The 16,978-nt window shown below is 41.6% G+C and overlaps 1 protein-coding gene across 1 annotated transcript; it reads right to left on the reverse strand.

Moving 5' to 3' along the window:
• Positions 1 to 1,514: 1,514 nt before the first annotated feature.
• Positions 1,515 to 10,696, reverse strand: LOC115141106 (membrane progestin receptor delta-like). Its single transcript, XM_029679734.2, has 7 exons — positions 10,439 to 10,696; positions 9,858 to 9,985; positions 9,442 to 9,647; positions 7,339 to 7,465; positions 7,146 to 7,242; positions 6,721 to 6,865; positions 1,515 to 6,438 (listed from the first exon to the last, which is right to left on the reverse strand). The coding sequence occupies exons 1-7, from the start codon at positions 10,631 to 10,633 to the stop codon at positions 6,173 to 6,175; spliced, it is 1,164 nt and encodes a 387-aa protein (XP_029535594.1). The 5' UTR covers positions 10,634 to 10,696; the 3' UTR covers positions 1,515 to 6,172.
• Positions 10,697 to 16,978: the final 6,282 nt, after the last annotated feature.

A 16,978-nucleotide genomic window follows, 5' to 3' on the forward strand; every position in this document is an offset into this window, starting at 1 on the left:
TAAAAACATGTGTAGGCAGTGCAAGATTATAGCTCATCGGTTCAGGTACAGTTACATAGCTTTCATAGGAAATAGCCATGTTAACATGCCTTATAGTGACCCCCTAAGCATTTAACATCAGCCTTTAACATCAAAGCAAGCTGCTGAAATCCAGGAAGGGACCAGATGGTTGAGAGAGATACAGCGAAATGGTTTCACATGTAACAGATGGATAACAGTGATCGAAACTTCAGGAGGAGAGTTACAGATGGAATTGAAATAGAGACCGTGATACAACCTATAGACACACAACAAGGTCCACTCTCCCTTTTAACCTTTCACCTTGAAAATAAAAGCAGACATTTTACAAGACTAGTAAAACAATTTGGACACCTTTGAATGTAAATATGTACATATACTTTATTGATGTAAAAAAAAAAAAAATGGTAATGTTCAGATATTGTTACCCCAACACTTTGTATATCGTCTGCCCATGAATAAAACAACCATTTGGTTCAAGGAGCTCAGTTTCCAATTGTCTACCATCTTACAGTACATGTTCTTATAATATTTCGGAGGATGAACAAATACAGACTAATTGTTCCTACACGTTTTAGCCTGCAAAAGCACCTTACATTGTGTGGAGGTCTGTAATCAATTACCTGAATTACACACAGCAGTACATTCTCACTGGAAGTCTCCCCACACACATCAGTTACTGGAAGAATAATGTTTTATATGACCTTAGGTTACCCCCCCCCCAAACAAACAAGCACACTTTGGATATATTACAGCAGCCTCTCATCACTTCACACTTTTTTTTCTCCCTCCCTTTTCTCCATATCCACTCCCTTAGGAGTGCTAATGGGTTGTGAGTAATGTTATATCGCTGGCTCTCTCCCTCTCTTTAGTGTATTGGAAATGAAAACACGTGTTAGGCTCATGCTGGACCACTGTTTCCTATGACGTCTTACAGGCAGAGACGGGACTATACCTTCAACCCCCTATAGAGATATACTTTCCACTGCCCATCTCCTTCCAGGACTGGGGCTAAGCGAGTCTCCCTCATCATCACTCCTCCTTTTTAAGATACGCTAATACACACTCTTTCCAAGGAAAAGAGCGCCTCTATTCCCCATCTGAAGTTTAGAGACCAATATGTCAGCATCTTCACCATTGACTGAGAGAAAACAATAACCTCAAATTGCCTCAAAACAAGATAAGCAGTGTATTTTGTTGTGTGTTATCGCAATTTGGTAGAATCTGTCAAAAATAACTATATTTTCTACTCTTGTGTGTACATACTGTTGGCTACAGAGGCAAAACAAATTATCCTTGTTCAATCATGCCCCCTACTGCTCACATTCATACATACACCAATACTTTGTTCCCTCTTGCAGTAGAACATTGGTTGTTTTACAGTAGATCATTGCTCAGTGAGTAGTGTATTGGAAAATAACTGCAGTACTACCCTATACGATCCAACATTTCAGCTGATACAGTTGTTATACACAGTCGACAGACAAACACATTAATGCTGTCAAATATGTGGTAAGTCATTTTTATTAGAGAATTGATTCCAGTGATGAATACACTCTAATAAGGCAGCATTGACACAATTTTAGTAACAAGATAGCAAACAATGACATTTTTTTTCTCTTCAGTTTTTCCCCCAGGAACTATATTAAGTTCTCCACACAAAACACAGCATATATGCTAAATAAAAATACAAATGGAATTAAAGGTAGTATGAAAGGAAAATAGGTACAGACATTCATTCAAACCGCTTCTTCCCTCTTCCCTAAAACCTAGCACTCTTCAGGAGTCACTGGAAGTTCCTTGGTGTGTAGTTTGTTGTGTCATCCAACCAAATCATTGCATAGCTTCCTATTTTACTTACTGTAACATGCCATTCAATATGAACACACTTTGGGAATCATCATAGCTTCATGAAAGTGATCGAAGTAAACAAACAGATGCATTTGAACTAATAGGTCATCACTGTGTTTTTTTCTCCAGCGATAACCTAGTTTGAACGAAAGTAGATTTCAATGACAAAAGCATAACAGAATGTTTAGAAATGTAGTTGAACATTCAAATATTCAACAAGTTAAAGGACAATAGGTTATATGCACCAACTGCAGGTATATCAGCACTACAATATGTCAATTCAGATACAGTTATGGTCGATATGGTCGGCCACACGCTAGTCACAACCCACTTCCAAGACACAAGTTGTAAGACGATGAAAGCACCATACCAAAATCAATAGTGTAAAACGGAGTGCTATAATGATGATGAAAAGGGCAACTACATAGGTCTCTCTGTGTTCAATACACTAACCCTCAAAACAAAAATTGTTTTTCAAACAATAGGGCTCTCGTTGGAGTAAAATGAAGTGTGTCTATGTGTGTATGTGTGTTTGCCTATACTGCCTGTACACTCTGCTCAACCTGCAACACAGTCCATTTCCCTCACTGACACAATATCACTTTCTATTCCCTCATAACCACCCAAAGGCTTTAGGGGAGACTTGGGTTGGTTGTCACACGTTTGACTCTGGTGTGTATTTCTCAGCACCAGTATATATAACAAGACTCTTTTCAACATTAACAGAAAGACCAAAGGTCTTGGGTTGAAATAGGGATCCTATTAGTATGTTTTATTCCAACATTGAGTAATAAGCCATCAAACACACTCTGCCCACTTGTGACAACCAGCCCCATCGCAGGGTTGGTTGTCACACAGTATAAGGTTCACAGGAGGTTGGTGGCACCTTAATTGGGGAGGACGGGCTCGTGGTAATGGCTGGAGTGGAATCAGTGGAATAATATCAAATATATCAAACAAATGGTTTCCATGTGGTTGATGCCATTCCATTCGCTCCGTTTCAGCCATTAGTATGCACCGTTCTCCTCTAGGCCGTCTCCCCTGATGGGGTTGGTTGTCACAATGTTGGCTATTAGTTTATTCCTTTATTAAAAGGAAATTAAGCAATATAGTTCACAGCGTCTTAGAAATAGCCTTTCTTTTATCAAATGATATTCCTAACAAAATGCAGGGTAACATATGACATTTTGAGTCAATTTGTGTGTGTGTGTGTTGCACACACATGTGTACATTTGTCGATGTGTGACAGAGAAAATATGTTTGGGAGAGAAAGGCAACAAACCCAGATAGCAGAGAAACCTCTGGACAATGGATGAATGATGAATCGGGAAGATGCAGGTTTAGACATCGTTTGCTAATTGGCAAGACGTCTCACAGATGGTTTTTAGAATACCTCCATTCTAAATTCTACAGTTCTACATAGTATATATGTCGGCCAGGCATCAAGACTCTATTCTGATGTCTCGGCGACATCTTCCCAATGTGCTAACGCTCTCCACCTTACATATATTATTCCCAACACATTTTGATCTTCCGGGAAGGAAGGTTTACAGCAACAGATCCCAATGCTAATTAAGATGCTACATGCTACCACATGGCTTGACCTAGGAACTCAGAAATAAGTATGGAATGTAGCTCTCCCTATAATATAATTTTTTGACATGTATACCCCCATAATGCAAACATTTATTTTTGGATGAAAAATGAAAAAAAATACTGGATGAAAAAAATACTGCCATCTTGAAAAAAAAGAAGAAGAAGTTTTGCCTATGAATTAAAAAATATATAAATAAATACCCTCACCTAAATGTTTTGTTATGATGACATGAATCGACTAGGTGGATTAGTTCTTTTGAAGAATTCACACATTTTAATCTTAAAAGTATTACACAGCGCCCTCTAGTTTGGGAGTTATAAGCACTGTGACAATCAACCCTGGTCTCCCCTACACACTGAATACAGAGCTACATGATAAAATAATGACGTGTGTGTTAGGTCTAGTGTGGTACATGGTAAGTGCAATTATGTCAAGAAATGATCACATGATGTTGGGGATGTAATTAATCATTTTTCCTCATCTATAACATTTACAAAAATAATCATGCAAATATACAGGTAATGCCCAAAATAAAGGAAACACTTCAGTAAATGAGGGATACAAAGTATATTGAAAGCATGTGCTTCCACACAGGTGTGGTTCCTGAGTTAATTAAGCAATTAATATCCCATCATGCTTAGGGTCATGTATAAAAATGCCCTATTGCCCATTATTTTGGCTACCATGGCTAGAAGAGATCTCAGTGACTTTGAAAGAGGGGTCTTAAAGGAGCACAGGGGGCTCAAAGGGTGTGTGTGTCTCTTAGTCACCACATTAAAACCCAATTGAACACTTATGGGAGAATCTGGAGTGGCACCTGAGACAGCGATTTCCACCCCTTCAACTAAACACCAAATTATGGAGTTTCTCGTGGAAGAATGGTGTCGCATCCCTCCAACAGAGTTCCAGACACTTGGTGAACCTATGCCAAGGCATAGAAGCTGTTCTGGTTCGTGATGGCCCAACACCCTACTAAGATACTTTATGTTGATGTTTCCTTTATTTTGGCAGTTACCTGTACATATTCACTACGCTTTACAACTGAACAGAAACAGTAAGTGCTGTTATATATACTACAAGGATGAAATACTCAAGAGATACCACACTCTTTTTCAAGGATACATGTAAACAATAGCCACTGACAATGTTATATCAGCATGGGGTGAGTGGTGTATTGGTTTGCCATAAACCTGCAATGACCACCACGATACCACATGAATACGACAGTGACAAGACCCTTTGACCTCCACTGACCACATCCACATGCCTGGGAGATGAGGAGACATTACTCATTCAGTTCTGTTGTGCGTCATCTAAGATTTCTTCCATCAGATATCTGTTATAAACAAAATCATTTGGTATGTCCTATCGATGTTACAATGATGGGTATGTTTTAGGGAGAATTTCAGTAATTCCCTGACATTTAAACAACATGTAGTGTTTCAAAAAATGTATCCAATGACCATTAATGTATGTTGTAGATGTAACAACTAAGAGTACTCCAAAGAACAATTAAAGTGACTGAGCATCCACAGGAACACAAACTGCAAAGAACCATGGAGTTTCCATGGAAACGTACCTCTGTAAAATGGCACCTGTCTTTTAATCATAGACATGGTACAGTGCTGTAGCTTTCAGGTACACGCTTAGAAAAAAGGGTTTCAAAAGGGTTCTTTGGCTGTCCCCATAGGAAAAACCTTTTTGGTTCCAGGTAGAACCTTTTTGGTTCCAGATAGAAATATTTTGGGTTCCATGTAGAACCCTCAGTGGAAAGGGTTCTGCAAGGAACTCAAAAGGGTTCTACCTGGAAACAAAAAGGGTTCTTTTAAGGGTTCTCCTACGGGGACAGCCAAATAACCTTTTAGGTTCTAGATAGCACCTTTTGTTCTGAGAGTGTAGACGTTTAGAGCAGGTTAATCTGAGAGAGCTATAATATAATCTGAGCACTACACTGGTCTGCAAATATATTCAAGTCATAGTGGAGATTTAAATGAGATGGTATTGAATATTAAAACAAAATGGTGGAATCATACTAAGTAGGCCAGTTAGTGATGGGAATCATGTAATGGATAGTCATACTTTATATTAAATATGGGTTTTGAGATGTTCTAATAATGGCTTACAAATATATAGGACAATTGAAAAACAGTTGCTAAATACTTATATATTAATATGAAAATTCCCTGCAAATTTAGAGTTAAAGATTTTTCCAGTTTGAGATTTACACAAACCAGAAATAATGTTAAGACTACTTAGGTAACATTTGGGTAACTATATATATAAAAGAAGGCACTTTTATGTGTTGTTAGACATCACATATGCTTCATACAACCCAGATCCTTTCAAGTATAAGTGAAAAGAAGTTGGCATATGATACTTTAACTCGAAATACTTCCACAACTTTAAACAGTAAACAATGATACTGAATAACTGAAAGGCTTCATAAAAATAGCTGGGTATTCGGCTTCAAAGTAAACAGTGAACACATTAATAAACTCCTAAACAAACCTTATAATGACGATAGAATAACATGTAGAAAAACCACCCTGTGATAATAATCCAATGGGTTTATACAAATACTACCTGGTTTTAAAAGGTAGAATACAACTTATTATCGTTATTATTTCCAAAGTTCACGACTGGGATAATGGTTTAGCCAACCCTTTACATTTGAACATACTAGTTGGTCACTGGTTGTGGGGAGTATCACTGTTGCTTGCGTTTCGCGGGTGGTGTCAGTGGGTGGTTGGCACTGTGGTGGGGGTTCCACAGCAGAGGGGCACTGAAGATGCCAATGATGCCTAGGTTGAGGATGATGCTGAGGGCCAGTGCCCCCAGGGTACTCAGGAAGGAGGGTACGGCCGCCTGCGCAGTGAGCCACGCCCTGCGTGAGGTCATATCTGCTAGCACCGCCTCCATCTGGAAGTGGGTACCCACCACGGCACAGATGTGGAAAAGCTGGTGACTGTGGCCTGAGAGAGGAGAGAGAGGAGGAGAGAGAGATCAATGAGAGAGAGTTATTAGAAATGCTTGAATTTGATCATACTGCAGTGAATAAGGATTTACCAGGGTTGCTCAAAGAATTGTCACCTTTCAAATATTTGCCTACAGTGCCATCACGGACACAGTAGAATGGACACTGATATGCGCCAACAATAACTGGCCACAGGCCAGACTAGCTAAAGCTTGCTCAATAACTGATGTAACCTCCCAATTCCAGTTGCCATGGTATCCGGGCGCTGGCGTGGACGTACCGAAGTAGTCGAAGCGCCCCGGGGCCAGCCTCTCTGGGAGGTGTGAGGCAAACAGGAAGCAGGTGAGGAAGGCGAAGAGGAGGTGGTAACAGTGACTGGGCAGGGCCTCACTGTGACAGCAGCTGCCCCCGCAGCACAGCAGCAGCTACACACACACACAGACACACACACATATACAAACACACATAAGATAATTGGCACAAACAGCGGCCAAGAGATTAAAAGCTTTAACAGCATGTGGTAAAATCTTTATTTATTCTACACAAAATCAGTTTCTAAGTTAATGAGCCAAAAGTCCTGGTCAATGTATTAAAGAGAGGCATTAATCGGATCTAAACTGTGACATAACAAACAGAATGCAACCCAATGACTGTAAAAGCAGACTTTCTGTGAACTCTGTCTACACCTTCTCAAAATACACTCACTCTGTAAAATAGAGGGATGTTGTCAAAGATGAATGGAAAGACAAATGCCCCTGTCCGGAGAACTTTACTGCGGTGTGGAAACTGCATCTCCAGGAATCTATAAACAAATAAAAACAGAGGGGGGGAAGTTACAATGGTTTCAACGACCAGGAGAGTGATGCATCATGGGTAGGATACCGTATTGGCTGCCTACCTAGAATAGCAGGACAGGCTGGTGCAGAATAGTGTGTTGCAGATGGCGATGGGCACAAAGTGTTGGTGCAGCCAGCTGTTGACCCAGCAGTCAGGCATCACATAGGAGCCATAGGTTATGGCACAACCTGGACACAAACACACTGAAAGGTAAAAAAAAAAAAAACATACGATATCTGAAACTAAATCTACCATGCATTTACCTACCATACACTCACCAAGCACTTACAATAATTATAAATTGCAATGCTCATAACATATCAATTAGGCTTTAATAACATACTAATGAAACATTGGCTTTGCACTTGCTGTACAAATGCTTCAATACCAGTTTCAATCCCAATGACGTACTTCCAATAAATCTAGAAGCTGTTTTAAATAAGCTTGCCTGCAAAACACCATCTACAGTAAATATTTGCAATTCTTATCCCAGAAACATCTGGCCATTTAGGGCTGGGTATGTTTTAGGGCTGGGTGTGTTTTAGGGCTGGGTGTGTTTTAGGGCTGGGTGTGTTTTAGGGCTGGGTGTGTTTTAGGGCTGGGTGTGTTTTAGGGCTGGGTGTGTTTTAGGGCTGGGTGTGTTTTAGGGCTGGGTGTGTTTTAGGGCTGGGTGTGTTTTAGGGCTGGGTGTGTTTTAGGGCTGGGTGTGTTTTAGGGCTGGGTGTGTTTTAGGGCTGGGTGTGTTTTAGGGCTGGGTGTGTTTTAGGGCTGGGTGTGTTTTAGGGCTGGGTGTGTTTTAGGGCTGGGTGTGTTTTAGGGCTGGGTGTGTTTTAGGGCTGGGTGTGTTTTAGGGCTGGGTGTGTTTTAGGGCTGGGTATGTTTTAGGGCTGGGTATGTTTTAGGGCTGGGTATGTTTTGGCAGTAAGGAGAATTGTGGTAGATTAAGGATCTTTTGTTTGTTTGAAAAGAGAGGGACAAGCCTATCACACACACCCATACAAGCAAACACACACCCAAGAAAAGCCCACGTATTCACAAGCAGAATGCAAATACCCAAGTATGTGAATTGGTTGAGCAAGCACGTGGACACAGACATGAATCCATGGAAAATGTATATGTGAAGGTGTAGAACAGTGGTATGCACACATCCATAAAAACTTTTCCCAGATGCTGGATCCGAGAGGAAAACATATGCTGATATTTTTATCTACTCTGTCTGTTGACCTAAATCTGACAGTGCAATCTGGTGCAGCATGCTTTCTGTTTGTAAGTAGCCCTGTATGGCTCCTCTATTGGATGAGCAACCCTCAGGCTGGATGTCTTAAATGAAAGACAAACATTATTCCAAGATGAAAGAATTGTAAAAGAAAACAAACTCTGATTTCACTGTTGGTATTGAGCTGTCGAACTTGTTTACATACTGCTTTACTCAGCTCATATGTACAGTGGGGCAAAAAAAGTACTTAGTCAGCCACCAATTGTGCAAGTTCTCCCACTTAAAAAGATGAGAGAGGCCTGTAATGTTCATCATAGCTACACTTCAACTATGAAGTCCTCTGAAGAAAAAAAATCCAGAAAATCACATTGTAGGATTTTTAATGAATTTATTTGCAAATTACGGTGGAAAATAATTTTAGTCAATGCCACTCCAACATTGCTCATCCTAATTTTTGAAATATTTCCTAATTCCATTCTTTGACTTTTAGATTTGTGTGTATTGTTAGATTGTTAGATTATTGTTAGATACTTGAACAAGACATGTATTATTATGAGGTTTTGTGGGCGAAAAAAACTTCATTACAGTGAATCTGACAAGCCCAGACAGCACAGCAACACGACACACACAGTGCCAAATCAAACATACACGAACAATGACGTAACCACACAAACAATGGTTATAAATGTGGCAAGTAGTATACAAAGTTCTAATCGTGCAAATGATTGCCCAAGTTCGCCGAGACTTTTTGGAACTTGAAAGATTGCACGTGGCCTTTAACCTGTGGGATTGCACCGGGTCGGATTAGTGGAAGCTGTAGCCTACTGTGAGAGTAGGCAGACTTGGTACTGGAGGAAATGTAACCAGAAAAAATAACTAAAGGTAAAGGAAGTACTAATAGTCTAACTGTGAAGTGCAGACAGTCAGACTTCATGCAGCGGGCCTTACCCAGGCTGTAGAGGCTGAGGGCGCCGTAGTCAAAGAAGTAGCAGATGTGGCGTGCCTCGGGGGACATGGTGCTGAAGGTGTGGGCACAGCTGGAGGTGAATGGATACACACAGATCAGCAGCATGTACACCAGCAGCGGCCAGGTGTAGCTCTCCGACAGGAAGTTCAGTGTGGAGCACAGGACGCTGAAGCGCCACAGGAAGTACCTGGGAAATGAGAGGCGTCGCAACACCGTCAGTTTCAATTCATATGAAATGGGGGAGTGATCGGAAGATTTGATACGAAGGCAGGAAGACACCAATCTGATATGCATGCTTTCCAGTCTAAACCAACCCTAATTGTTACAGAATACCTCCGGCTATCTATGGATCTGATCTCCTTGTCTACATTCAGAGTGTTTGCATTGGTGTACATACCATGTGGGCAGGAAGTGGGTCCAGATGTTGACTGTCTCATTGGTCATCTGGAAGCTGCTAAGGATGCAGTCCAGGGCGGAGCTTTGGGGGTGACGGTATCCCGAGATGATGCCATCCTCCCGGAACACCTGAAGGCAAAACACTGTGATACACAGTACACAGGCTACTATAGAGATTATCTAACAAACAACTGGAGGACATCAAGACCTGTCCTCCTAGTCTGGTACATCTGGGCCTGTATTTCAAAAAGTGTCTTCGAGCAGGAGTGCTGATCAACACATACATTGGGATTTTAGTAATTTAGCAGACACTCTTATCCAGTGTGACTTACAGTTGCATTCATCTTAAGATAGCTAGGTGGGACAACCACATATCTCAGTCATAATAGGTATTTTTTTTAGTAGCTGTAAGCAAAGTCAGTGCAAGTAGGGGAAAAGTCAAGTGCGAGTTTTAGTTCACGAAAGGCCATCTTTATTTTATTTTTTTATTTACAAAAATGGCTTGAACATTCAGTCTGTGAAACGTCTGAAGGTTTGTGAAATGGTTGCGAAAGGTTCCTCTTTCAGTATGGTCACTCTTACCTTGGGGACTTGGTGGATGTCGAAGAGCTGGGGGAGTTTGATGCTAAGCATGTCTGTGGGCAGTCTGATGGCCCCCCTCCCTCTCTGGCAGGCCTCCCTAAGCCTGGCCCTGCATCCCCGGCAGAGGACACACCAGACTGGGCAGTCAAATGCTGGGGCCTGGGCCCCCTCTCCAGGCCCTGGTTCCCATTGCATACAGCGGTCCCAACCCCAGGCTTGGCCCCAGCCCTGGGCCCAGCCCCCACCACCGCTGGCCACCCCACCCCCACACCACAAAGGAAAGACTGCAGAGAGAGAACAGGAAGAAAATGGCTGTTAGATATAACGCTCTAGAAATTACACTGACATACACTCAGATATATTGTGTGAGGACTGTTACATACCCATCAGAACTAGAAATGTGTTTACAAATCACACATGACACATCCACTGTATGTGAAATGGTTGGGGAATAGTCCACTCTGTTTCCACTTGATTTCAAATTACAAACCAATACAAAAACATTCCATAGAATTTTCTCATGGTTCCATCAAAATGAGTATTCTTTCTTTTGTCATAATGTCCTTTTTGACTGGACTCAACACAGTCTTCCATTGTGTCAACCTTCTCTAGACGTCCCCAGACATGGACTCAGATGTAGACAGTGGTTAGCATTGTCACATTATGGTGGACTGTTAGCTAACAAAGCTAGCATGACAATAACATGTTCCTGCTATGTAGTATTGAACAGAGGACTCCTTCTGTTCAGATAGCAAGGGAGATTGTTAATAAGAGCCTTTTGTTTATGAAGCCAGCAACCCACACCATGTTCAATATTGCAGGCATGCTTTGCTTGCCATTTATCAGCTGGCAAAACAACAAAAACCTCTTGTTGGTTTCATGCAAATCTGTCATCGTCTATTGAGAGTTCCTGTTGAGGAAGTTTCATTTTGCCCTACTTACTGATATTTAAATCACTCATCATCTCTCACTGTCTCTTTATAACTGAAAGGTATTTCAGATACCCTTTATGGAAATACACTGAGTGTGCAAAATATTGAGGCCATCAGGACCACATTTACAACATGAACTTGCTTCTTGGGATTACTCAATTAGCAGAATCAGTATGTGTGCATACAGGTGGGCAAACAGGTAGTGTCATCCCAAGGAGCACACGAATCCTATGAAAAGGAGAGCCTAGGAGGCCAAAATGATGGAGGCCACGGTGTATTCAATGGACCACTGAGTGTACAAAACGCTAGGAGCACCTTCCTAATATTAAGTTGCACTCAAAACAGCCTCAGTTCATCGGGGCATGGACTCTACAAGGTGTCAAAAGCATTCCATAGGGATGCTGGCCCAGCTGTGTCAAGTTGGCTGGATGTCCTTTGGGTCGTAGACCATTCTTGATACACACGGGAAACTGTTGAGCATGAAAAACCCAGCAGCAAATCGGTGTGCCTGGTACCTACTACCACACACTGTTCAAAAGCACTTCAATATTTTGTCTTGCCCATTCACCCTCTGAATGGCACAAACACAATCCATGTCTCAATTCTTTAAAATCCTTCTTTAACCTGTCTCCTCCCCTTAATCTACACTGATTGAAGTGGATTTAACAAGTGACATCAATACGGGATCATAGCTTTCACCTGGATTCACCTGGTCAGTCTGTCATGGAAAGAGCAGGTGTTCCTAATGTTTTGTATACAGTGTATATCATAGAAATGTGTGCAAACCACTATCAAAGCTTATTGTGAAATAGACACAAATGACTTGAGTTGCAAAGTCATACCGAATTCAATATAATATAGTTCAAATTGAAGAGGCAGTAATTGGGAGCACGCTAGACTTTGAAGTGACTTGTGTGAATCTGTGAGGAACAGGAAATTCGTGATGTGCAGTTCACAAATGATTATTTTTTAACAACCTTTTTAACTGCCTCGAGAGTCATGATACATTTTTCAGAGTGACTCGTTCCTTTTAGTCGTTCGTTTGACCTGCTCTGCTGGCCACGATGAATCCTACAGCAGGATTCAGACGCGTTTCTCCGGCTCAGTGGTTCCAGAGCTGTCTATATCATATGTGCGTGCAGGAAAATAGATCATGCTGCATATGCAGCATAGAGAAGAAGAATACATGTTTAGAACTGGTATTTGATCTCATGGTGTAAGAATTCATGTAATTAGTTGATTATCGAAAGCTATACAGCTTTGTAGAAGCCTAAACAGCCTGCCTCTGCTCAACAAAATCGAGTACGAAACGTTTGGGGGCCTGCAGCAGTTCGCGAACGATATCTTCCTCTCTGCAGTCAAGTCATTCCGCAAAGAGTCGTTCACAATCTAGTCTGGTTGTATGCTTATCTATCACCCACGTACGTTGTTTGAAGCACACTTGAGTAAGTCTCAGTCACAAATGACAGCTCCAATAAGCCCCCTGTGGTGAACGGGAGGCTTGTAGAATCATGAGCCTTTCCAGTTTTTAGTGAATCGTTCGCCGGCAGGGGGTCCTGCGCGCTCTAGGTACTGAATCAAATGAACGAAATGAGTCGAAAGATTCATACTTCTGACTGAACGAGTCGAAACGATCTGAGTCAGTAAAAAGAGTCAAACTTCCCATCACTACAGGAAATACTGTGTGATAGCCACTGAGGCACACACAAACAGCAGAGCATGTATGTGCTGAACAAGCAAACAGGATGGATAAACATGCCAGGAGAGGAAGGATCATGATGTCTACCTGGAACCAAAAAGGGTTCTTCAAAGGGTTCTCCTATAGGGACAGCAGAAGAACCCTTTTAGATTCTTGATAGCACCTTTTTATCTAAACATGTATGCTAAAGAGCACAATCAAACTAAATTCCACTCCAGCCATTATCACGAGCCCGTCCTCCCCAATTAAGGTGCCACAAACCTCCTGTGACCACCATCCATATGGTTTCCTTTGTGAGAGTACAGTTGCTACAACCGCCTCATATAAGTCCTATCCTAAGGCTCAGAACGGACGTTGCTCTGGTCTAATGATATGTCATAGTCAGAGCACTTATCTCAGTGTTGGCTGGGTGAAATATTACCTGGAGGTTGCCCTGTCATTATGGTGCATACCTCAGGCTCTGTGATGTGACAGTGTGTGAGGGGAGACAGAGACAGAGAGAGGGTACAGGACACTGCATGGTGGCCCAGCTGCAGGCCTTATCCTATTTACTGGGACAAAGTGTGCTTTGTGACTGAGGCCCTGTCTGGAGAGAGCAGGACCAAGGGCCGACTGTTACACACTGGCCTGGGCTCTATGAAAATGAGTAGCCATTCTGCTCAACACATGCACCCACGCACGCACGCACACACACACAATATTATACTGAATTCTGTATGACATTGCAATCCAAGTAATTAGTCTCTATTTCACAATAAGCTTTGATAGTGGGTTGCACATATTGATATGTACAAAACACTAGGAACACCTGTTCTTCCATGACATAGACTGACATATTGATATCACTTGTTAAATCCACTTTAACCAGTGTAGATGAAGGGGAGGAGACAGGTTAAATAATTATTTTTAAGCCTTAAGACAACTGAGACATGGATTGTGTATGTGTGCCATTCAAAGGGTGAATGGGCTTAACAAAAGATGTGCCTTTGAAAGGGGTATGGTAGTAACTGCCAGGAGCACCGGTTTGAGTGTGTCAAGAACTGCAACGCTGCTGGGTTTTTCATGCTCAACAGTTTCCCGTGTGCATCCGGAATGGTCCACCACCCAAAGGACATCCAGCCAACTGGAAACAACTGTGGGAAGCATTGGAGTCAACATGGGCCAGCATCCCTATGGAATGCTTTCGACACCTTGTAGAGTCCATGCCCCGATGAACTGAGGCTGTTCTGAGTACAAAAGGGGTGCCACTTAATATGAGGAATGTGCTCCTAGCGTTTTGTACACTCAGTGGTCCATTGAATAAACCGTGGCCTCCATTTTGGCCTCCTAGGCTCTCCTTTTCATAGGATTCATGTGCTCCTTGGGATGGCACTACCTGTATGCCCACCTGTATGCACACATACTTATTCTGCTAATTAAGTAATCCCAAGAAGCAAGTTCATGTTGTAAATGTGGTCCTGATTAAAACCTAGTTATAGGGTCAAAATGTTGCCTGTATAATGTTATTGGACTTTGGGAGTGTGCGGAATACTCACTTTGGTTACCACAAATCCCCACCTAGACATAGATGACTAAAACATCTGTGGCCATATTCAGAAAGTGTTTCAGAGTAGGATTGCTGATCTTGCATAAGTGCTGCCTTTTAGATCATAATGAATAACATTGAATGAACAGGGAGGACCTGATCCTAGATCCGACTGTAAATACGGTCCCTGGCTTCCTTTCTGCAGCAGAGAAACTGTGGTGAAGAAAACAAAATGAATTATTCTTAATCCTAACCCACCCCACTATGAAGTCATCTTTCATTCTAAGTGGACTCATCTTGACTCCAACTGTCCTCTCCCTCAGTACTCTCCCAAACGGACTCTTCCCAGCCGCCTCATTGCTAATCAGCTGTAAAAAAAAAATGATGTCAGGTGGTCATGTGAGTAAGAAATACTCTCACTGCAGAGTGGAAAAATAAACATGTCCATATATTTTGGCTTAGGGTACGCCCCAATTTTGTTAACTTCGTAGGAATCTGAATTGTCTCGCACAAACTATTGGCATCCATGTCCGTGTTTATGAGAAAGATCTGCTAAGTGACCAGGTGATGATTGGGTAATGGTCCAAACCAATTTATCTGATTAGATCTCATGACAATGAGCACATTGCAATGAGCACATAGATGATATTTCTCAGCTTACTTTTAAAAGAACTGCATGTTCTTTCACAACCAGTAAATCTACTTATGAATAACACAGATTTATAGCCTGGAATCTAACACAATGGTGAAAGTGAGCATATCAGTTTGGATTCCAGGGTGTGTCTAACAGTGTACGGTCCTTTCGATTCAGATTTCGTACTCCATCCACAGTTGGCTGGGGAGGACGGGCTCGTGGTAATGGCTGGAGCGGAATCAGTGGAATGGTATCAAACACATGATTTCTATTAGAGGTCGACCGATTAATCGTAATGGCCGATTAATTAGGGCCAATTTAAAGTTTTCATAACAATCAGAAATCGGTATTTTTGGGCGCCGATTTCCGATTTTTAAAATTTATTTACATTTGTTTTAATTATTTTTTTTAAATACCTTTTATTTAACTAGGCAAGTCAGTTAAGAACACATTCTTATTTTCAATGACTGCCTAGAAACTGTGGGTTAACTGCCTTGTTCAGGGGCAGAATGACAGATTTTCACCTTGTCAGCTCAGGGGTTTCAATCGTGCAACCGCACAGTTAACTAGTCCAACGCTCTAACCATTGCACTTCACGAGTAGCCTGCCTGTTACGCGAATGCAGTAGAAGCCAAGGTAAATTGCTAGCTAGCATTAAACTTATATTATAAAAAACAATCAATCATAATCACTAGTTATAACTACTAATCTAGTTTAGCAGGCAATATTAACCAGGTGAAATTGTGCCATTTCTCTTGCGTTCATTGCACGCAGAGTCAGGGTATATGCAACAGTTTGGGCTGCCTGGCTCATTGCGAACTAATTTGCCGGAATTGTACGTAATTATGGCATACATTGAAGGTTGTGCAATGTAACAAGAATATTTAGACTTAGGGATGCCACATGTTAGATAAAATACCGAACGGTTCCATATTTCACTGAAATAATAAATGTTTTGTTTTCGAAATGATAGTTTCCGGATTTGATCATATTAATGACCAAAGACTCGTATTTCTGTGTATTATTATGTTATAATTAAGTCTGATTTGATAGAGCAGTCTGACTGAGCAGCAGCAGGCCCGTAATCATTCATTCAAACAGCACTTTCGTGCATTTTGCCAGCAGCTCTTCGCAAGCACAGCGCTGTTTATGACTTCAAGCCTATCAGCCTAATGGCTGGTGTAACCAATGTGAAATGGCTAGTTAGTTAGCTGGGTGTGCGCTGCAAGGGCCGCGGCTTTTGTGGAGCGATGGGTAACGATGCTTTGAGTGTGGCTGTTGTCTATGTGTTCCTGGTTCGAGCCCAGGTAGGGGCAAGGAGGGGGACGGAAGCTATACTGTTACACTTGCAATACTATAGTGCCTATAAAAACATCCAATAGTCAAAGGTATATGAAATACAAATGGTATGGAGAGAAATAGTCCTATAAATACTATATTAACTACAACCTAAAACCTCTTACCTTGGAATATTGAAGTCTCATGTTAAATGGAACCACCAACTTTCATATGTTCTCATGTTCTGAGCAAGGAACTTACATTTACATTTTACATTTAAGTCATTTAGCAGACGCTCTTATCCAGAGCGACTTACAAATTGGTGCGTTCACCTTAAGACATCCAGTGGAACAGCCACTTTACAATAGTGCATCTAAATCTTTTAAGGGGGGGGTGAGAAGGATTACTTTATCCTATCCTAGGTATTCCTGAAAGAGGTGGGGTTTCAGGTGTCTCCGGAAGGTGGTGATTG

Source organism: Oncorhynchus nerka, linkage group LG14 (genome assembly GCF_034236695.1).
Source record: "Oncorhynchus nerka isolate Pitt River linkage group LG14, Oner_Uvic_2.0, whole genome shotgun sequence".
In the NCBI taxonomy this organism is placed as follows: Eukaryota; Metazoa; Chordata; class Actinopteri; order Salmoniformes; family Salmonidae; genus Oncorhynchus; species Oncorhynchus nerka.

What these genes read in the sequence shown, in the direction of transcription:
- LOC115141106 (XM_029679734.2), bottom strand. Translation starts at nt 10,633, where the DNA reads ATGCAATGGGAACCAGGGCCTGGAGAGGGGGCCCAGGCCCCAGCATTT. An exon ending in ACATCCACCAAGTCCCCAAG is followed by an intron (nt 9,986 to 10,438) that starts GTAAGAGTGACC and finishes TTTTGCCTTCAG; the next exon opens with GTGTTCCGGGAGGATGGCAT. An exon ending in ACATCCCTCTATTTTACAGA is followed by an intron (nt 6,866 to 7,145) that starts GTGAGTGTATTT and finishes GTGTGTGTGTAG; the next exon opens with CTGCTGCTGTGCTGCGGGGG.